A 22,917-nucleotide genomic window follows, 5' to 3' on the forward strand; every position below is an offset into this window, starting at 1 on the left:
TCCCTCTCCAGAGCTGCTGATGTTTGGACTGTACAAACTTGCTAGAAAAATAGTTTTGTTTGACAAGATATAGAATGTGATATTTATGTGTTTCTTCTAATCACAGCCCTGCAGGTTTACTGCTGCACCATGATCTCACTTAGCCACCGATACTGCTGGGAAATGTTCAGTAAATATTATTTCCAATCCTTCTGCAATCACATGCACCATGCTGCAGGTGTTGCTCAAAGGTCTATAATATCCAGGGCTAATTCCAGCTGAAGTCGAAAAGTGTAGCACTGGAAAAGCACAGCAGGTCAGGCAGCATTCAAGGAGGAGGAGAGTCAATGTTTCGAGCATAAGCCCTGGGCATTCTTGATGAAGGGCTTATGCCCGAAAGGTCGACTCTCCTGCTTCTCGGATGTTGCTGACCTGTTGTGCTTTTCCAGTGCCCCATTTCTCCACTCTGACTCTCCAGCATCTGCTATCCTCACTTTCTCCAAAATCCAGATGAACAAATGTGATTTATTAGCAATAATTTCAAAATTAACCAAGCAAGCCAGCAGTTTTCCTTATTAGGTGGCTGTACAGTTACTGTATCGATGATTATACATCAGTTCACTTAGTAACTTTGGTATATCAGAACTGCCATACAAAAGTTATATCCTCAATCACTTCATTGAAAATGTTTTTCCCTTGTGCCCTTTCATACTTGGGTGAGTGGTTTTTAAGTTATGTAGCACTTAAGTGAAGTACTGATCAGTTTGTCATCTGTCACAAGTTTTAGGAGCAATGGACCATTTTGAGGTTAGAATTAAGAGCATCACAGAAGAGGATTGTACAACATTGAAGTGTAATGTACTGGAAGGAAAGTTATTATCTGTACAATATTGATGACTTTTGATAGGAAGTGTTAATAGCGAGTTTTGAGAAGATTTGTAGCTCAGGTTGAGGTTTTGGATGTAGGTTTGCTCGCTGAGCTGGAAGGTTCATTTCCAAACGTTTCGTTACCCTACTAGGTAACATCTTCAGTGGGCCTCAGGCGAAGCAATGTTGAAAATTCCTGCTTTCTATTTATATGTTTGGGTTGGTGATGTCATTTCCTGTGGTGGTGATATTTCCTGTGGTAAAGGAAATAGAGTTAGACCCCATCTACCACCCCCTGAGAAAAGTGCACCATGATCTCACTTAGCCACTGATACTGCTGGGAAATGTTTAGTAAATATTATTTCAGATCCTTCTGCAATCACATGCACCATGCTGCAGGTGTTGCTCAAACGTCTATAATATCCAGGGCTAAATCCAGCTGAAGTCGAAAAGTGGGGTCTAACTCGATGTGTTTGTTGATATCAACCACATTAGAAATCTGGTTGAAGAATGCAACTTGCGTTTGGCAAAGGGGGAGGTGAAGTGAAGTGAAAGAAATAGGATTCTTGTGGCAAGTCACAGATGTGGAAAACAGGAGAATGGGCAGGTAAGGTGGGGAAGAAGCATAGCAAAAGCGATGACGTGGTGGTAGTGGTGGGAATCGTTCAGCAGACTAGCTATTAAACTATCTCTTTCATTGCCAGCTTTTAGATTTGCTCTATACATGCTGTATTGGCATGTACTAAGGTAAATGGTTTTCAATGTATTCCGTGCAGTTTTGCTGTGCAACCTATCACATTGTCATAAGCTCGAGTCACCACGTAGTTCAGTGGAGCACATTTATGAAGTGTTCCTCCTAACTGCCTTGCCTCTCATTATAATGGGGAAAGAAGCATGTAAACATGAGCATGATAAGATAAAATACTGAGCATGCATCCAATGTAATATGTTGCACATCTTTGGCCACGTGCTAAAGTAATTGTATTTTATTTCTCCATGCACCATAACCACTATTTCAGGAACACTTGCTTCCACCACATGTCAGATGCTTAAGGTTCATTTGCATAAAGATTGTTGGTATATTTTCACTTGGATCTTTTTTAAAATCATGTAATAATAGGTGGATGAATTATACAGTCCCAAATTTGATTCTCAATCTGTGCTGATCAGAGTTGAAAAGTGTGGTGCTGGAAAAGCACAGGCAGTCAGGCAGCATCCGAGGAACAGGAGAATCGATGTTTCGAGCATAAGCTCTTCATCAAGAATGTTCATTCCTCAGATGCTGCCTGACTGCTTGTGCTTTTCCAGCACCACACTTTTCGACTCTGACCTGCAATGCTCACATTCTCCTGAATTTGTTAATCAGCCAAATGGTGGCCGGGATTTTATGTATTGTCTCAGTATCATTGGCTTAAGGAGAAAGGATAGACCAAGCATGAGTTCAAATTCTCACGATATTCCAAATGGCATTACAATCCCAAATTACTCAAACGCAGCAGCCAATTTGTACACATGGTCTCACAAAGAATAATTAGTTTTTTTTTCAGTAATCTCTTTTATTGAAATTAATTGGTAGAATTTTCTAAGCCCAATTTAGGTGTTCAAATCAGTTGAGGTTCAAACTACTAACTAAGCCAAGCTGACATGACATTAAGAAAGAGCAAAAATAGCTGGATTCTTGATATAATTCTCACAGCAATGTTTTAATCATATGTGTTAAGTCCTCATTATGTTGTTCTAATGCTCTTTGATGGGTTTATGGCTGTTGTAGGCATTCCTTCTGATTGGTGCATGAATCTGGACACTCTGAAGGAGAGTTTCCGTATTGCTAGCAGTTTCAACTGGTCTGATGTGGATCTCTCCCAGTTTCAAGGTAGGTTATTGATATGTGGAGCTGTGCTCCCTACCTGCTATGGCTAACTGGAGCCCTCCAAGGTACAAATTCCTGTTTTCTTCTGAACATATGTTTTTAAGAAAAGTAAAGACCAGGCAATTTAAAATTAAAATGTAAACTTGAGTGTCTGAAATACATTTTAGGCCTCAAATATTATAATTAAAATGTGCCTTTCTGTTTTATAATTTCTGGAGAAAGTTAAATGATACTATTTCTCCTGTAATATCCTAGAACAATTTGGGCACATCATCTCCAAGCTACAGAGCAGAAATATTTTTCAGTCATTTATGGATCTAATCTTGTGCAAGTTTGCATCTAGTTCTGCTTGAGAGTCAAGTTTTGAAATGGTAGGCTTATTCTGTTCTGTCATGCCATGCTCACCACACATCCACAAACCAACCTGATCCTGTGCACACAACAAAATTGGCTGATAGAATTTGTGCTCAATGTATGGAGCTAGGTCAGAGATCAGTGTTTTTATTTTATTGAATTTTAGTTTGATGTTTTGTTTGATTAATCCTTTTGTTTACGTTACTGCAGTTGGCCTTTTCATTAAAAAGATACCTGCTTTGCCTGCAGGCTGTGGACCCATTGGTTCTTTAGCCTCTTGTTTCCCTGGATTCTCTCCTTAACACTCTGTCATGCCTTTTATCCGCAGGTCTGATGGAGAGTATGAAACAGGCGGATCTCAATAACTGGTCACTCGATCCTGTTCAGTTTGCGGACTTGTGCTCTTCCCTAAACCAGTTCTTCACACAAACTGGTCTGATCCAGTCACAAGGGAACATGCAGCCCTCGGTTTGTCACAGCACAATGCATTCGCAGAAACCAAACCAGCACATCAGTACAGGTATAGACTCCAAAATATAGAGATAGATATAGCTTTAAATTTATAGATAAGGTATTCACATAGGTGAAGCTTTAAAGATGCTTAATCTTTTGTTTGTTAGGCCATGGCAATTCAATAAATTGTTGCTCAGTTTTAACCCCAAGAAAAAGGTGCCAAGCAGGCCTTTTTTTTTTAAATTTATGTTTACCTTTTATATATTTTAATTTATTTAGGAAAGACAGGGAAAACAGCCAACATTATTGTGCAAAGGAAAGGAGTTTGGTTTTATCTGCCTCTGAATCTCATTCATTTCCAAACCAAAAGTGTGTATGTGTTTTGGAATCAAATTCATAGTGCCATCATTCTGCACAATAAGCCTGGACTGTCTGAGCAACTTCATGTGAAACACTCCAGGTACCGTGCACAAGAAGACTGATCATTTGAACAAGTTGCTTCTGGTCACCTCCTAGAATCCCAAAGAGAGAATTCAGGGTGGTGGGTTGACATAGATTGGGAAACAGAGCCAAACTTGCAGTCAGTGAACCAGATTTCAACCTGGTTTTCATATGTTTATCTGTGTTTATAGCAGTTCTTCTATAATGTGGTGGTTGCGTTCTTGTGCAACCCTGCATTATAGAAAAATCGCTCTTTAGAAACAGCGCTTAAACTATTGGCGTTCCCAATTCGTTAATCGCATTACAGCAAAATCGTGTTGATGAAACACGTGTTATAACAGAACGATGTGTATTGCAAATCAGTAAAATGAAAATCAGCCATTAATGCGCTGCGCATCAAATTATTTGTTAACAAAGAGCTTTGCGGCTCAGCCTTGTGACACTTTCCCCTTAATTGCTAATTCCTAACCTCCTCTTTGTTTACAGTGTTCTGCTCTGCAGATTTAGCCTATTTTAACAATGCCTGTCTTGTGAAATTAACTTCATTTTTTTTTACAGTTTATCTTGCTCTTTGTGCTCAAGTTTACCAGCATTTTGCTTAATTCTTGCAGGTTTTTCCAGTTCCTCATGATTACTTTTGTTTGCTTTACTTGTATATTTTATTTTGCCTTTCTGTTCTACTCTAAATCTCCCTCTTTGTATTTGCAGTATGTAGATCTCTGACTTTCCCAATCTGCAGCCCATTTGTTTTTAATTAAATTTGACATCTTATCTATTTTCTGCCTTCTACTAACCAGTTTCTCTTAATATGGCAGTTTTCAGTTGTTTGCTGCTGCTGTTTTCCATACTTTAGTCACCATTTGACATTTCATATTACAAGCAGTGGTTGTTGCTTCCTCTGTTCTGCTAAGCGGGATTACAAAATTCAAATTTAACAACCCAGAAGCACCAGAGAGCAGATTAGTGAAGAGTTAAAAGAGGCACTGGTCTACTGTGAAATTAGAAATGGTGCCATTTTGTTGCTCATTCTCTAATTACCAGTTTAATTGAGACTGTAAGTAACTGTGCCATATCAATATAGCACAGACCTAGAAACAGAAGGGGATCATTTGTCCCTTCAAGCCCACCTCTTCATTCAGTAAGGTCATAGCTGATCTGAATATGGTCACTTTTCCGTCTGCTTCCCATAACGTTGAATTCCTTGGCTACTAAAACTCTGTCAGACTTTTTCTTGAATTAATTCAATGACCCAGCCTCCACTACTTTCTGAAGGAGAGAATTCCACATGTTAATAATCCTCAGGGGAAAATAAAATTCACCTCACCTCTTGCATAAAAGGGAAACTTTTTTCTTGAATTGTGTCCTCCTAGTTCTAGTCTCCCCGCAGAACAGCATTTCCTCCAAGTATCCACCTTATCGAGTCTCCTTAGGATCTTGAATGCTTCAATAAAGTGACCCCTCATTGTTCTAAATTCCCAACAATACAGGTTCAGTCTTGCCCCATTCGGTAGCCTTTTGTCCCAAGCAAGCCTTTTCTGAATTGTATAGATTGGTTTACATCTTTTTGTTTTGAAGTAAGGTGACCAAAACCCTGCACAGTATTCAAGGTATGGTCACATCACAACTGCAATAAAGCCTCTTTTCTTTTATTTCCATTTCTCTTGCCTTACAGGTCAGCGTTCCATTTGTCATTCAGTTGCTGTATTACATATAACTTGTGATTCATGTACCAGGGCATCCAGATCCTTCTGTAGCATCATGCCCTGCAATATCCCTTTCTTTAAGTAGTATAGTGCTTTCCCATTTTTCCTGCCAAAGTAGTCAAACTCACGTTTTTCTACATTATACTCAATCTGCCAAATCTTTGCCCCCTCACTTGTTTGTATCCCCTTGCAGACACTATTACTTGACAATTTAAATTTCCACCAGTCTTGGTGTTATTGGCGAGTTTATCCGTATGGTGCTTCCTTGATGTCATCATGATATTGAGTGCAAATGGTTGCAGCCCCACTACTGATCCCTGTAAAGTTTCACTAATTACAGCAGGCCAACCTGAAAAGATCCATGTATTCCTTTTTTGTCATTCCCTGGTAGCTAACCAAGCTTTTATCCATGCCAACACATTTCCCACTGTACCATGTGCTGTTGTGTAATAACCTTTTTATTGCAGCATCTCATCAAATGCCTTTTGAAAATCCAAGTACATCATATCTATAAGGTTCCACTTTATCTACCTTGTTTGTTATTTCCTCAAACAATCCTAATAAAATTAAATTGAATTTTGCTTTTACAAAGCCATGCTGACTGACTAATCTCTATCATTTTTAAGTAACCTGCTGTAACTTTTTTAATAGTGGATTCTAGCATTTTCCCTATGATTCACTCTAGCCTAACTGGCACATCGTTTCCTGCTTTCTGTCTCCCTTTTTTCTTAAAAAAAGGTGTTCCACCGTCTATTTTCAAATCTGCTATTGGTGATAAAGGTGCCACGTCAGTTCCTAGTGCTAATTTTGAATTTGGTCAGTGGTAGGGAGTCCATAAAGGGCTCAGTCCGTAGAGCTAAGGAAAATTAGCTCTTTTTTGTACGGCTCTGAATCGCTGAAAAACAATTCCTGCTCAGCCACTCACTATTGTAATCATCTGAACTTAGAGATATAGGGACTGTGTGAGGGCCGAATCAGGTATGGGTGTGATACAGTTGAATAGCTCAGTGCCACACAGAGACATGAACGCAGTTTCTAGTGGCCTCTTGTTTTGTCTGCATCCAGAGATCTGGCAAAGATGCAACTCATTCCAAGTTATTTGTAACTGCCTTTACTCCACAAGGAACTGTAGAAATGATGTCCACATTTTCACTTTCTCTGTGGAGAAATACTTGTCTTCGATCAGAACCTCATAGCAATTTGCTCAAACAATACAATCCTTGTCTAAATGTCACATTGGGTCTCCTGTGCTGTGCTTCCTCAGCACCCATTGTCTTAATTTCCAAAACATCACTCAAATCTGGTGTGCTATTTCAGAATCTGAAAGTCAGCTGCTCTTCCTTTATTAATAGCTTGATATGTGGGTCTGAGAAACAAAATTGCCATGAGCTAACTGTAAATGTTTAAATTCTGAATATCTTAATACATTATTTAAACAGTATGTATACAGCGCTCTGCATATACAAATAAATGTTCAATCTGTTCTTTCCTCCACTGAAGGCTGATTCCCTTTGTGATGTAATCATTGACTTTACAAGTTAAAGTCAACAGGAACCAATTTTAAATTCATGTACATGTTTTTCCATAAGTCTCTCAATTCATTTTGTTATATCAACTTCAGGAAAAATTCAGTCTTGTGTTTAACAATTACTGTAACAAGCGAAAGAAGTTGTGATGTGAAAAGAGCACAGTATTTAAATATGTTGAATGAAAAATAAGCACTTGTCTCACTGTGATTGTCCAAAAATATGTTTTCCCTCTGATCCTCATCCAAATTTCCTTTTTTAATAATTGAGAAAGGACTTCAGTGATGGAAATTGAATGCTTAATAAAAACCAAAAGAGCTGTGGATGCTGTAAATCAGCAACAAAAACAGAAATTGCTGGAAGAGCTCAGCAGGTCTGGCAGCATCTGCTGAATGAAATCAGAGTTAACATTTTGAGTCGAGTGACCCTTCCTCCAAACTGAAGTTGAATGCTTGTCATCTTTTTAAGTCTAAACTTGGGTGTACCAACAGATTTTACGGAGAGTAAACCTCCATTCGCTCCATTCCAAAGGTTCCCACAGCCTTAACCTCAAAATACTTCAGCTTAATGAACCCATGTAGCATTCTTCCTTTTTCAATCCTAACAGAAAATGAGATGGATAATCCCAGAATGATTTAGCCAGGGATTTAGGTTAAGTATCTGTGCAATTGAGTGTATCCCAACTCAATCACACAGACCCCTGAGAGCCATAAGAAATTTCATCCATCAGTATTGTCCTGATTCAGGATAAAAGTGCAATGTCTCAGCTTTCTTGAGGAATTCTTCATATTTATTTCTTATTCAAATTTTAGAAATAACTAGTATATGATGATGAGTAAAAGGTTTGGATTATTCCTGCTCCTTTAATAGACATTAACTTAATATTGCTAGATTTACTATCATACATGCATTTGGTATGAGTTGCTCATCGAAATGAAACAAAAGGTGAAAAATAATAGGCAGTATTTTTTTTTGAAGTGATGATTGACAAATTGAATATTTGTAATTTGTCACATAAAATTGCACCCATTTCTTTATTGCCTCAGGACATTTTCTCAAAGTGTCCTTTATTCATCCTGGAGCAGGCCATATAAATGTGCATTTGGATCTGACAATAATACTGGATCTGGTTGTTTGACGCTATTGATGTATGTTTGGACTGAAGTGGTGATTTCTCACTCCTGCACCACTTTCTCACACAGGAAGCTTGTACATTGACTCCAGACAAAACCTTCCTGCTTCAATGATGGGACCCCCTGGGTACCCCCATCTCCCACCTCTCAGTACCCCAGGACCAGCCATGACAGGTAATTGCCCCATATTAACTGCTTATTCTTGGGGCTGTCACCTTATTATTTTTCTTCCCTGCTTTCTCTTCCCTTTTGACCTGCATGTTGTATGCATGTCTGGGATCCTGGGTGCATCTTACTTGCATGTTGCTGCCAGAAACTGGAAACAGTTAGAAATGATAAAAGTTTTGCAGTCAACCTGCCTTTGTAATGCATCCTTAAACAGAGCAAACACTAGTGGACATCGGACTTCAGAGGTATCATTTTGCTCATATCCAAATGATGTGCCTTTTCAGTATGGCACAGTTGATGATGCATTGTCTAAATCAAGATATCGTTACTTCAAATCCCAAAGTTCTTCTCCAGTCTTTTGGAATGTCCTGAAGATGTACAAAAGAGTTATATAATTCTTCATTATAATTATGTAAAAGCACATTCATTTTTTAATATTGCTGCTGAAAATTTTCATTGTATCAGGTCGCTGGCAATTTCATTTTGAATTCCTGATGCAGACTCCTCCTCAATATTTGTGAATTGATTACAGTTGATCACACCTAAAGGTTCACAGTTTAAAGTTCCTGGGGGTTGAAACCCCAAAAATTCAATGTTTTTCCTCCAACATCTCCTTTCTCCTCCTCTCATGTTGAGCAAAATTTTACCATTTGTATGGAGCCCTGAACTAACTGGTACCTCAGTAACCTGCATGTAGATCTGTTTTATGAACAATGATTTACCTCTGAAAAGCATTTTTCATCTGCTGACTTTCCCCCAAGGATTGAAGTGTTCATCAGCATGCTCCAAAACAGGGAGAATTGAGCTTAATGTTTAGACCATGAGTGCTGAAGTAAAATGCATTGCCAAAATCAGTTTACACAAATCTGTATAGTGTCACGAATTTGAAATTGTGTTTCCGAGAGTGTGAGTTGAGGTAACGGGATGAATTTGATTATACTTTATATCATCATTTTTAAAAAAAAGCATTTCAATGGAAGTTTAAAATCTAACTAACAAACAAACAAACAAGTTCCAAATGCCATCTTTTAGACCCAACTCCTGTCATCCTAATGCTTCACAGATGATGGGATGTAACCTCCATAAATATATGATCAAAAAATTGTTTTGCAGCAGATACTGTGCCTTTGTGTTTAGCTCCCTCAGTGACTGTTTTGGTAGCAGTGATGTGCAACAGACCAGGAGATCTGATGTTCATTTCAAAGTCTGTGAATCTTAGGCAGGTTTTGAAGGGAGCAAAAAAAAATCAGCTAGGTACCCTGATCCTGATTGCTGTTCATTGACCCCCTCATAGAAGTGTGCACATGTATGGATACAAGGTAGCTTGGCAGTGAACAACGACCTGAACAATGAGGTAATTCTCCAACATATATCATCAACACACTGACACAATGACTACTTGACATAGGTGCTGGAGAGCAGTATTCAGGCTTGGATATCTGAATCTGTTCCCACAGAATTTCTATTGTTTCACCTGTCTTGCCGATTTTAAGTATATTTATTTTGGAATTACTGTGGGATGAAAACCACAAATGGTGTGATTTATTACACATCTCTAAGATGCATATTATGTGCAAAAGTAGTCTGGTCAAGTAGAAGAGTAATATGTTTTGTGATCATACATTCCTCAGCGATCATGTATGCTTTTATTTCTTGTGTATTTCCTGAACAGTGGTGTGCTGGTATCATACTTCAGGTAGTGCTTATGATATTGGTTTTGATGTGCCTTCAGAGTTGTGACTCAGCCATTACTGCATGCGTTACATCAAAGTAGATCACGTAAAAATGTTTTGTATAGTAGACTGAACCAAACTTTTAAAACATTGCAATTTGGTTAAGGTACATGTTGAAAACACTCATGAATATGCTCAAATGTAAATTAGCTCTGCCTCAAAGTTCACTCAAGGTCTTCAAAAAATCCTCAATTCTTACATGAGAGTCAGAAAAATTAATACCTTGACATTTAAAATCAAGTGGTTTTTTTTGCAGTACCAAATTGGGAGGTTGTGGTACAGTCTTGAATGATTTCCACCTCTCCCTCCCTTCAGTAAGTCAACAGAATGTGACGTCTAGTGATACTGTAAACTTGTTCTTTCTTTGTGATATCTAGCTGAAACCATCAAATATAGGATGACTTTCAGTTCCTTGCTATCCATGAGAAGTTCAGACAAACTGTACTTGCAATCTTTGGTACACCAGCCTACTATGATGCGTTCTGAGAATTTTGGATTAAAGTTCAGAAAACCTGGAGTTGATTGCAGTCAGTTTGATTCCTGTGTTGAAACTCTGTGGCATAACTCACCCAATTTTGACAAGTCGCTGGATGTTTGAAATGAGGACTTTGCTGGTTCAACAGGACTGGGTTGATCATAGAAGAGTTAAAGGACAGAAAAAGACTGGCTCAACATAGCTGATCAAACAAGCTGTGTCTTCTCACCCCATTTATGAGCACCTGATCAATAGCCTTGCAGGTTGTAGTGCTTGAGCATGCAAATCCAGGTTGTTACTTTATGTCTAACATATTGAATTAAGCAGTTGCACCAAACACACGAGATCTGTTATCGAATACTTGGGAAATATTAAGAAAGTGAACTTCTTTGGTCTTGTAGATATGTAGTGATAGCAGTAATAACTTAGATTGGTTGTTTGCAGTTTGATTCCAGTACAGTTGTGACCTGTACTACTACAAATGGATGGGTACTCCTGGTGATGTTCCTAACTCATCTTTGGATATTTGTCTCAGTGCAGTTTTCTGACGAAGCAATGTTGTGAGCCAAAAAATAAGCATGATATAATTTTGTTATAACTGTAGTGGAGTATCACCGAGAGTAGACTCATAAGTAAACTACGGGGTGTTATTTAACGTAAACACATAGTTATCTAGCAATATGTAAATAGGAATGATTATGTTGTGCTCTTGGAATGTTGAAAATTAATTAGTGTTCATGTATGCTCCCAGGCTAATGTTTTCTGTTCCTCTGCACATTCAAATCCTCAGCTAATTTCTTCTCATGTTGCTAGACCTGCTGGTAAGCAGTAACCAGCACACCAGTTATTCATCATTTTAATTCATTGGTGCATTGTAGTGTTGCTATCTAGATTAATTGCAACAAATTTGGGATTTTGGCTAGAAACTTGATTTCATTTAATCTTAACAGCACTACAACAGACTCAAATATTTTAAATTTCATTGCATGTTTGTTGTATTCTGTCTGCCAGTCTCCAGTGTAGTTGATGACATTTTCCCTTTGGACGCAGTGGGAAGTAGAATGTGTCATAGCTTTTAAAAGGCAAAAAATAACAAATTCTTGCAGAAAAACATATGACAATCAACAAATTGGGAAGCATTTTGATACAGGCAAGATGGGTTAAATTACTTCCACTTCTGCTGTGGAATCCAAGTAGAATAATTTCTGGATACAGACAAACTGCTTAATTGTTGAAAAGCTGGAGGACCTGTTTGAAAACAGTTGAAGAGCCAGTTACTGGGGAAAGATTCTGCAGCAGATAGAAATACATTCAGAAAAGAACTGATATTTTTCTGGAAAAAGGGATTGGGTATGACAGCACAGGTGGATTAAGCTGATTTATCAAAATTAGATTTATTTTCCATACAGTCACTTGGTCTGTGCTTCATCTGTTTGTCAGTAACAGATAGCACATACTCCACTCAAGTGGGAGGGAACTGAATGAGGTTATCTCTACTGTGCTGCATATGGCAGTGCATTGTGTATGCACAACGAGAGTAAGAGTCTGTACACCTTCCATGTGATTTCCAACCAGAATTACAAAGCCACAGATGTACCATGTTGCCTTTTCCAAGGGCTCTGTTTACAATGAGATGCAACAGGCTTATTAGACTGTTTATTTACGTATAAGCTCATGCATGTTATTCACTGAATATTGATCAACTCCCCGTCTTTGATAAATTGGTTAGTTTGAGGTTGGACCATACAATTGTTGCCTGTAGATTTGGGGGAGAAATCAGCTGACATTTCATTTTCACCAGTGCTTGCTATCTTGGCTGTACATAGGTACAAATTGGTTAAGAGCGTAGCTTAGTAGTTCTGAATCTCTGTTGTAAAATATCCTACCAATATTTGGTGGTCACATAGAGTTAGCATTTTAATGAGGCAAGGGAGGTCATAGCAGGTGCCATCTTTTGGAATGGGATTAAATAGGTGGTGAAAAGAGTCTCCATTTTTAAAAAATTCTGGTGTTAAGTCACTTGTTCTAACAATTTGTTTAATGGGATAATGCTAATTGACTGTCGAATGCTTAAACATTTTGAGCTGCTTATAATGGGCTGTTTTTTTTTTGCAAGGACTCCATTCATTACTAAGTCCCATGCTTGAATTTTTAAGATTCAACTAAGTTGACCAATCCACAGTTATCACTGGCCTGGATATCCAAGTTGAAGATTCTTCTAAAATTTCCAGTAATTAGCCATATTTATTGCTTACGATAAACACGAATTGATCAAGGCAGCATTAGTGTTTGCTGTAAGTAGGCTTATTGCCATGTTCTAAGGCCTTGGATTGTGACTGGAGAAATCTTTAAAATCTGTGGTGAACTGTTGTCTGCCCTCAACCCAACTGTACAAATCCCTTACTTTTTGCCTCACTGTCTACAGTATAATTTATGAATTTTACATAACTTATAAGACAAAAATTACACTTTTCACAGTCCTTTTTTTCATATTCAATAATGTTACTTTTTGTTGCATTTCTGCTCAGCAGGGCACCATGCAGGAATGAACCAGCAGCACATGATGTCACCTTCCAGCTTCCAAATGCACAGACCGATGTCTCAACATCACAACCCTGCAGATGACATCCAGGATGACTTTGACTGGGATTCCATTGTTTAACTCTTCTTCCTAAGGACAAGTCTGTCAGAAGCTCTTCCTGTCAGTGTGACTCAGATGTTCTTTTAGCTTCTTGCTTACTTGTGTTGGCCGATGCTGGCCACAATCGCTGGACTGCTGCCTGGACACAGCCCCACCGTGACTGTGCTAGAGAGCTGTACTTTTAGGGGGAGGGGGGAGAAAACACGCCTTCTGCTTGCAGTCACTACAGAAATGTGGAATTACCTGTCGGCCGCTCAGCAGTGGCACAATGGTAACAAGCAATGAAGCATTTTCTAATTCTGAACATAATTTTCTTTTGCTTTTGTTTTTTTTAAAACCGAAAGGACATGTTGAGGGTTGGTATCTGAGCAATGCTCATCTAAGTGATGTAGTTTAGCTACGATCTGAGATTGCGTAGGATGGTACTATTTAGTGCAGTTTTTCTCTCCTGTGCGTGACTTCATTTGGGGGAGCGTTCCAGTAAGAGGGAACAAACATGGATAGGGGTCAAGGAAGCTGGCTTCTAGATGGCCTTTCCCTGGAGTAGGCCAAGAATGCAGTCGTGAGCTGGGAGAGGCATCTTTTACAAAATGAGTTTCTTTTGAGACAATTTAGTCTATATATGGTGCTGCAAAAAAAAACTCATTTTTTTTTGTTGAAAATCCAGTTGCTGTACCAGGATTAGTATTGGAATCAATACTAGAGTACCTGGGGGAGAATTTTCTACCGCTCCAAAGATTGCGTTGCTACAGCTTAACTTTGGATCCCCAGCCTTTGTGCACACAACACCAGCTTCCAAATCTGAACTGTAGGGATTCTTCCCAGAAATTCTGCCTCGATGCCTGTTAATAAAGCTACTACATCTCAAGAAGATAGCACTATATTTGGGGTGTGCAGGTATCAAGTACAAAGTGCTGACATGGTATTGGTTAGTACCCCTGAGGTAAATGTATTTTGGGGATGAGAAAAGAAGCCTGTCTCTCTCATTGAGTGGTAGTGACTGTAATCAAGAGAAATCTCCCAGGATAAACATTTAGCAAATTCTGGTGAGTTTCATAGTCTCCAATTGTCTCACATGCCATAATGCAAAGCAATGGAATATGGATTGCAAAATTTGCAAGTAGTTCGATCTTATGAAATATTGACCATTGCCTTTTGCTTAACCAAACGTTATGTGATCATAGTAGGAGCTAATCTGGTTATTGCCTTTCTCTCTCCTTTTGGCCATTGTGGAAAAGGCTGCAATGCAGCATTTCCTTTTTGTGAAGTGCTGCAGGGGAAGCATGTTAACCAATGCTGCATTTGTCAGCTATGCATGTTTAGTGGTGGATAAATGAGAGTTTCATTATAGAAATCCCAGTCTGCTTTTAATACCTGTGTTGCATCTTTTTTGATTTTGTTTTTAAGTAATTGACAAGGATGGGTTTTTTAAATATGCACTTTCTGGAGCAGTGCCTACTTGATTATTCCCCCTTTTTTAAAACAAATCAATTCGCTCCTTCCGTTGTGCTTTCAGATTGCTGTACTGATGTGTGAATGCACAACCTTTTTCAGTGTTTACAATTTAAATTGTGATTCAAGTCAAACCCCTGCTTGTAATACACTGGGGCTCCAAGGCCCCATTCCTGAGTCATTTGATGGATCTTTCCTAGCAGAGCTTCTGCTTTTACTGATGCACAGTGTCCTCTTCCAGCTTCTCTTTCAAATCCAGTTGCCTCATTTGCATATGGGACTTGAGTTAAATAATTGGTTCAGTGTGTTTTTATGCTGTTATATTTTGTGTGCATTCTGATTTAGGATTTGATGGTGTCAAAATACATAAGCTCAGTACATTTCCAATTGGCTTCTGTCACCAAAAGCTTCGGGGATACACTAGTTGCAATCTAGTAACAGAAATCTTATGCTAAAAATTTGATTTACTCAATCTCTATGTATCTAAGAAGATGGAGAACTTCTGCAATTCACAAATAACTTGTGCAGTAAGACCACTAAGCTAGGCCACTAAGACTTGCATTTTTGTTTTGCTCTAAGTCAAGATATCAAACTGCACATCCTCTGATATATATGATGGAACATGAGCCATGAATGCTTCCTTCAATCTTTAGAAGAGCTATGACTCCATAGAAACCATGGTGGAACAATTCAATTCATAGCATTTAAAAGCATATTCCAAGCTTACAATGGTAATGAATTCTGAACAGAGACAAATTTTACAGCTGTGGCCTAAAAAAGGGATTTACATGCAAATTGTCTTGTCAGCTGAACCATCCCACACAGCAAAATAAACCATGCAATTGTTTGTGCTGCTTGAGTGAGTTGCCAGGGTACTGATTTTTTTTTTGTCTGTGCTTTCTTGCTATTTCTAAACTCCTGTCTTATTCCATTTCCTAAACTCCTCCTTTGTAATGGTTTAAATGCTCTTTGCATTTCTCTTCCTTGAAAACAATCTGTGGGTTTTGTTTGTTGTACAGGGCAGTTCTGTAAGTGTTCCTTAACTCTTGCTTCAGCTCTACTGGTTTTCGCCTGCTGCTTTTCCTCTTCAATATTTGCTCCTGTACCAGTGACATGAAAGGAACATTACTGTGCAGCTCAAAAGATTAGGTATGAGATTTTTATTTGGTTAACATAAACAAGAGGGTTAACCAATCAGCTGTCACTCAATAAAATATCCATACATTTTAAATTCAGTGAGGGTTTTAACTCTACCATATGCCAGCTGACCAATAGTTTGCAGTCTCTTGACTTATACCTTGTATAGGTCAACAATATGCCTTCTATATAATTAGAGGGATCAGTTGTGATCGCTTAAAAGCTTAACTCCTCCCCATTTGACTACAGAATTAGCAGTAATAGGAAGGCAAACTAGAATGCTAGAAATGCACAGCAAATTCATCAGAATCTAAAAGAAAAATAAGTTCATGTTCCAATTGTGATCTTTTATCAGATTCCTGATGAAACTTCTCTTTCTAAAACTGATCTCACTCTGATGGATGATCTGCTTGACCAGTCTTTGTTTCATATGCTGATCCTTCACAGTGTAGTTAAGATATCATTGCTTTTTACTTAATTCCTACACTAATACTTGATTAACTAAACCAAGTAGTTTGATTATTAAACACATCGTGAAAATTACATTTCCTTGAGCTCATGCAGCGTCATGGGTGAATTGGTTTATCCTTAGTTGTGTCTTGAACTGCTTCTGAAAGTGCTGTTTAATATAAGTATATTTCCATTGCTACAGAAGCCCACTAGTACCTTATCCAATTGGGCACCACCTCTGAATCAAGACAGAAAGCTGGCAGGCTACATTCTGTTGAGGGCCATCACAGCTGACTGATAATTCCCCTCTCAACATCTCCCCACTGCACGCATACATGCACTTTGCTACAGAGGTTACTGGATAATGATCAGGTGCAGAAATCTGATTTTTCTTTTCCTAGCCTCGGGACAAAGAGCAGTTGTAGCATCTCGATTGCTCCCCCAGAAAGATCAGCTTAGACTTTCATGGGGCAGGGAGGTGCAGGAATAGTGTTAAACTGAGCCATTTTTCAAGTACAACTGCAACACAGTATCCAAAAAATAGCATTTGAGCCCCAAATGGATTTGTGCTTGTATTTTAGTTCCTTGGGAAGGTTACGGAGATTTCAGTGAAGGGTTAAAACAGAGTATAAGATGATACTGCTAGAGTAAACTGTGTAGATTCCACTGTAGTATGGTAAGATAATGCTGAAATGGAGAGGTCAACTTGTGCACTTTTTGTATTTAAAGTTAATGAAGTTTCTGGGGAAAACAATTAATGTAAATGTTTGCATTACAAAGGTCAATAGACATCTCCCCTTTTTTTGCTAATATATAAGCTAAATTTATGGTATTAAAAATATATTGCACAAAACTTGCATTTATCCCTTCCTTTATGCTGCTTGGTCTTGTTCCCTATATTGTCAAGTTTTTAATATTGAAAGGCTAATTCTTTACAACAGAGGGCAAAGAGATTAGTGAAGCAGTTCTAATTATACCTTCATGATAGAGCTTGTATCAGACTGAAGCTTAAACCTCACTTCAAGGAGATGTCATTTTTTTAAACAGCTCACTCTGAAAACAATCCTTTGCCAAAGATTCTTAAGCCATGACCTGGTTTATGGATAAACCTAGGTTGAAATATTGCTGTGCACATTTCACAATTTAGTCTTTGCTGTTATCTTGAATACATCAAAATTTTGATAGAATGTTTTATATCATGGTGCTAATAATATGCTCAAAATACACTGTGGGAGAAAGCAACAGCACCACCTAGTGAAGGATTGTTTATTGCAGCCCTAGTTTTGAGGAAAAATTCTAGTTGCCTTTGTGAGTATGCTATTGAAAAGCAAGCACACTGGTTAATTTCCAGAAATGTAACTTATTTAATATTTTACCACTTTATATGTAATGTAAATTTACTTCAGATTTTACATGTAGTCTTTGAAAGTTAGGCAGTTAAGAATATTTTGCATGACATTAGGAGAGGTCTGAGCAGACACACAGTTAATTATACTGAAAAAGATTTGTTCAGCTTCTTGTGAAATTTTAGCCCACTAAAAATGTGCTCAATTTATGTTTGCAACACATTCACTTGATTAAAATTTGCTTTGGTTTTTTTCCTTAACGCTGTGCATTTCCATTTTGAAGTGCACTGAACCAGACACAATTGATATGTCTAAATTGAGGGGGTTTCAATTATAAAATGATGTTAACCAGAATCTTGTTGCCTGCTCCTGCAAATTGAAGTTCAGGATTGCAGTGAATTGTCCTCAGGTGTTGGCTAGCAGTGGGTGCTGTGGCTATAGCTAGCTGTGCAGGCTTATTCAAAAGGTTTTCTTGACTGCTATTTCTCCCATGACTGAGGCCAAAATCTGTGAAATGTCAAACACAAATTAGTGGCTACATACACCAACTTGGAATAAAAATTGCATTTGTTGATACAGAGGTGGCAAAAATGCATCACTTTCAGATGTTGACCTGCGCTATTTTAAGAAAATCTTTCTGAAGCTAGCATAAATTAATGACTAGTTATTTGGGCATATATTAAACATTAGTTGGTACCTATCATTTTGCTGCCTTTTCACACTGTCATTTGGACTCTACAGTCTAAATCTTTGACTCTGACATTCATTCTCTCTTTCTAATATACAGCAATGCAAAATCAAGTCCTTTAGCTCTCAGTTCCTACCTCTGATTCTGCACTGCCTTTCACTTGTCGGCTGCTCCCTTGCCCTCTCCCTGTGAAGCCCTCTGTAACCTAATGGGCTTTGTATTTGCGTAGAAGTTATTTTCTTAAGTAATATTCTGAATTTCAGACCCACAGTAATGAAAATTTGGAACTTGCATAAACTGTTCGAATTCTGAAAGTATGCACTAAACATATAAGTATGCTCAAATATGATTCTTGTCCTCTTCTGTCCCCCTCCTCCTCACTACCACCCCAAACAACAAAATACAATCCATCACAGGCTTGATTGCATCGAAATGGAATAGGTCCTTTTAAAAGGAAGATTCTGCATATTCTATTGCAGAGCCTGCCAGTAATCTAAGTAATTTGTTACTGCAGATTCTCACATTTGGTTTTCACAGTTTATAGAATCTGTAATAGCAGTTGACTTATGTTGAATAGATTTCTCCTTTCTCTCTGTCTCCAGTTGTCTCAACATGTGTCCTCTCAGCCTGCAAAGCTGTATGTGGTTAGCCAACTTTGTTTCTTTTGGGGGACGAGAGAACATTGAGACATTGGTAGTTCCTGAATTCTAATCATGAGAGTCTGTCATTGATCCATTGTTTACAAACATTGGCACACTTTAAAACCCTACTTACTTTGTCATTTTTAAATGAAACTATGTTAAAATGACCAATGTGTTGTGAGTTTTTTTCAAAGTATATTGTTTTTAATTTAGCTTCCATGAGGGCAGCTCCAGCTTAACTTGTGAATGCTGTTGGATTCTGACTTCATCCAATTTTAAGCAAATCAAAAATGTAGAAATGTCAAAGATCTAGCAGTTAAAAGACTGTAGAATGAGAAATGATTGGTCATTATATTAGTGTGCTCAGGCCAGGGCACGTGGAAGTCACCAAAGTAAAGGGCTAACCTTCTGTCCACCCTCTGCATCTCCATATGTAAGCATACAGATCCCTTTGGAAAAGTTTCAAAAGTTTTTTTCAGTCTGCACTGTTAGGAACTTTTTTATGTAGGTAATGTTGAATTCTTGCTGTTTTAAAAAAAAATGCAAATAGTTTCTCTCAAAATATATACAAAGAGGATCATCTAAAAAACAGAAGATGGCAGCACATATTTAAGATGAATTTTTAAGCTGCACTATTTGACAGGCCTGCCATAAAGGGCAGCCCTACTTTGTTATACAGTATGTAGGAATATAAATATTACTGACTACCTTTAAAAGGTGCATTCTATTTTTAATAAAATATAAGTAATCACTGAAATTGAAAAAAGATATATATATATATATAAATAGGTTAACCTATACCCTTTAAAAGCAAGCATCAAATTGACTGTCAATGCCAGTGCAGTCTTCCCTTGAGTAGTGAAACAGAAATGCAGCACTGTGGTTGAAGGACAGCAGTGGTATCAAAGGCAAGTACATGTACCTGATTATAGACCAGCAAAGTTTAAAGACCTGTCACTGAGACCCACTTGCCTCAGTTGGGAAATTTCAGACATTTTACAAATAGGCAACCAAGTGGATTAGCATTGATGTTGAAAGGAAGAAAGGGACGACATTCAGTCAGTTGCCAAGCCATGACAACACACGTGGCAGCAAATGGGCCATCAAGTAGGAAAGCAACAGGGAGAAAATTATAATTTCAGACTTCTGAGTCACTGAAGATTTATGGTCTGGGAGAGACAATCTGCACAGAAACCATTTAAATAATGGCTTGAGTGTGGACTTGGAGAGAGGCTCCAGATGTTCATTTTCACAGAACAATGAAGTAAATTTTAAAGGAAGCATTTGTTATATTTGCCATTAACAATCAGCAGAATCGCTACATTAGTGGTTCTTGCTGCTTTTGAATAGCACACCTTTACAAACTGCAAGGGGGTTGCTGGAGAAGGAATGTTTGTGCTGTGCTTAAACTCAAAGTTGGGTACACTTCAAACAATGATTCACTTTGCAGTGCAATTGGTAAAAGCTGGGATCTGACCCCATTGACTGGAGTGGGACAGGCCCCAGTCTTGTCATGACCTCTTTGTACTTGAGTTGAATCTTTCAGAAGGTATTAGTTTGATTCCTTTGTTCCAAAAATCCTGATGAATAACTTTTGTTTGTATCCTGTTGACCTGTTGTATATTTAAATTTTTTTCAAAGTCTTTATTGCTTGGAAGTAAATAATTTTAGTTTCGAGTCAGCAGCACTCACTTTGTCTTCAAGAAGTGCTCGAGCCCACCAAGGGTTTGTGTTGTGACGACAGAGGGCTTGCAAACTCTCTGAGGAATTTCTTTTATTTTTTTTCATTTATTGCAATTTTTAAAAAGTTCGTATCTATTTCACAGCCATGGTACAGCGTCTTGTTAAAAACAAAACCAGTGTTTTTTTAAATTCCAATCTGATTTTCATAAGTGAAATACTTGACTAACAATTGTTTTCTTTATGAGGCTTCTTGGAACAGGAGTCTAAAACCCTTTGGAATTAGCTTATTTCTCCTTGTATACACTGCCTTTTGTCTTAATGTGATAGCTCTCTGTTCTGCAGTAAAGGGGACACTTTGGCAGTTTCTGAACACAGGCTACAAGCAGGAGGAAGATCAACCTCTTTCTAACAACAAAAGCAGTACTGGCTTTTGTGGCACATTTTAAACAAAAAAAAAAATAAAAAGTGTTGTGGTGTTCATGTGCTTAATTGTAAATATATTGTTTGTCTTTGAAATTGTCCTTTTATTTTCTGGGGTGGGAAGGGGGACGGGGAGAGAACCAGGGTTTTATTCTATAAAGGAATACAGAGTATTTTGATATTGTGCATTCCAAGGGTGATGTGTATATATCTATGATGTATATAGTGATGAAATCATTATCATTTTGTGCAACACCAGCTGTTCTCTGTACTGCTGTTCTACAGTCAGTGTTTCAGTGTTCGTATTTTTTTGTTACTGCACGTTTTATTAATCCTAGCTAAAACAGAAATGCACAACTATCCTTTGTATGAGTTTACTGCTGTAAATTACTACCAAATGTCATTAGTCGTTGCTGCCAGTCGTGATATGCATGGATGGCACTTATAATAAATGCTGTAGCTTCATTGATGCGTTAAGGGCTTCTCTTTTAATGAGGTGTGTTTGTAATCAAACTACAGCAAAGACTGTGTGTACAGAACTAACTGTGTACGAGTTGTTTGTATTATATACATGTAGGACTTGTCGGGGGTGGGTGATGAATGTGTTCAGATCTGACGAGATTTGCAACGGAACGGCTCTTATTTTAAATAACATTCCTAACATCAGGCACGTTATAAAATGGAGAGATCTGCGCTGAGCAGGAAACTAAAGGTTAGGAGGGAAAGCAAAGGTCTTTTGTTGAGGCGGAGGTTTTCGAAAACAAAGAGTTTTGGGAAGAGGGTAGCGACGCAGCCTGATGCCTTGACCTCTCAATAGCAGCACAAATGCGGGGAGCAACGAACCAAGTGTAAAGAAGAGCTGCTTCACCATCTATAACGTTTGCTAAAGTGGGAGTTATTTAGAAACGAAGAGGACGGTTTTTTAAGCAGTTCCACCAAGCCTACGAAAAGTTGAACTGGTTGAGGATTTAGGGGTTTAGGAAGGAAAATATAATAAGATCTCAATCTAATCTGGCAGTTTTAGTCCAGGTGGAGAGTTTGTAAAACGTAGGACAAAATATGGGCCAGACTAGCCATAATGAGGCGGGGTTTTTTTTTGTGGCTACACAAGGACGTTCCCAAGAGTTTTCTCGAACGATTGGATTAGTTGTGAGCAGGACTGTGTAAGTCAATGTTGTCGAGGCTGATGTTCTGTGTGCTGGAGTCACTAACACACTGACTCTGTATTTGCAAATGTTTATGTAAAGGGCTCACCATCACAAAGATTGCACAGAGTCCACTAATCCATGCTATGTGCACTTGCATGTGGGTTTCGGCATCTCCCACTAATAGAAGTTGCAACAAATACAGGAGGCGTGACTGATTAAATGCTCACTCGGGTGGGGTCAGATGTGGAATGAACGTTGGAACAAAGTATTTACAATTATCTCTAAAAGACGATCACGGAACTATGTTTAAAGAAAACTTTCGGGAGCAAAACATTTTGAGTTTGGACCTGTCATATTTCACAGAAGGCATACCTCTCTCACAGATTGCGAGCAATCGTCTCATTCTGAACTCTTACTTCGGTTTCGTAAAGCCTCCCCACGCTTGGCTGACGCTTCGACTAGTAGAGACACTGGATCTTGGCCAGCTGTGACAGATTTTCACACAACACCAGGTTATAGTCCAATAGGTTTATTTGGAAGTACTGGCCTTCAACGCGCTGCTCTTTCATCAGGTAAACTAATGGAGCAGGATCGTAAGACAAAATTTAT

General features: G+C 38.3%; 1 protein-coding gene across 12 annotated transcripts in view; it reads left to right on the top strand.

Annotated features, from left to right (window-relative positions):
* The window catches only part of foxj3 (forkhead box J3), a 168,146-nt gene extending 146,521 nt beyond the window's left edge, over positions 1–21,625 (top strand). For 4 of the 12 annotated variants that reach the window (XM_043675667.2, XM_043675666.2, XM_043675669.2 and 1 more), the window contains 4 exons: positions 2,618–2,719; positions 3,399–3,590; positions 8,396–8,500; positions 13,231–21,625. In XM_043675667.2, coding sequence (XP_043531602.1) covers positions 2,618–2,719; positions 3,399–3,590; positions 8,396–8,500; positions 13,231–13,364 — 533 coding nt within the window. In that variant the 3' untranslated portion in view covers positions 13,365–21,625. The remainder of the gene's footprint in view (positions 1–2,617; positions 2,720–3,398; positions 3,591–8,395; positions 8,501–13,230) is intronic. The other 8 variants (XM_043675668.2, XM_043675675.2, XM_043675670.2 and 5 more) reach the window with 7 other exon arrangements.
* Positions 21,626–22,917: the final 1,292 nt, after the last annotated feature.

This window comes from Chiloscyllium plagiosum, unplaced genomic scaffold (assembly GCF_037043375.1).
Source record: "Chiloscyllium plagiosum isolate Xiang-an unplaced genomic scaffold, Cpla_swu_hap1 HiC_scaffold_37, whole genome shotgun sequence".
NCBI lineage: Eukaryota > Metazoa > Chordata > Chondrichthyes > Orectolobiformes > Hemiscylliidae > Chiloscyllium > Chiloscyllium plagiosum.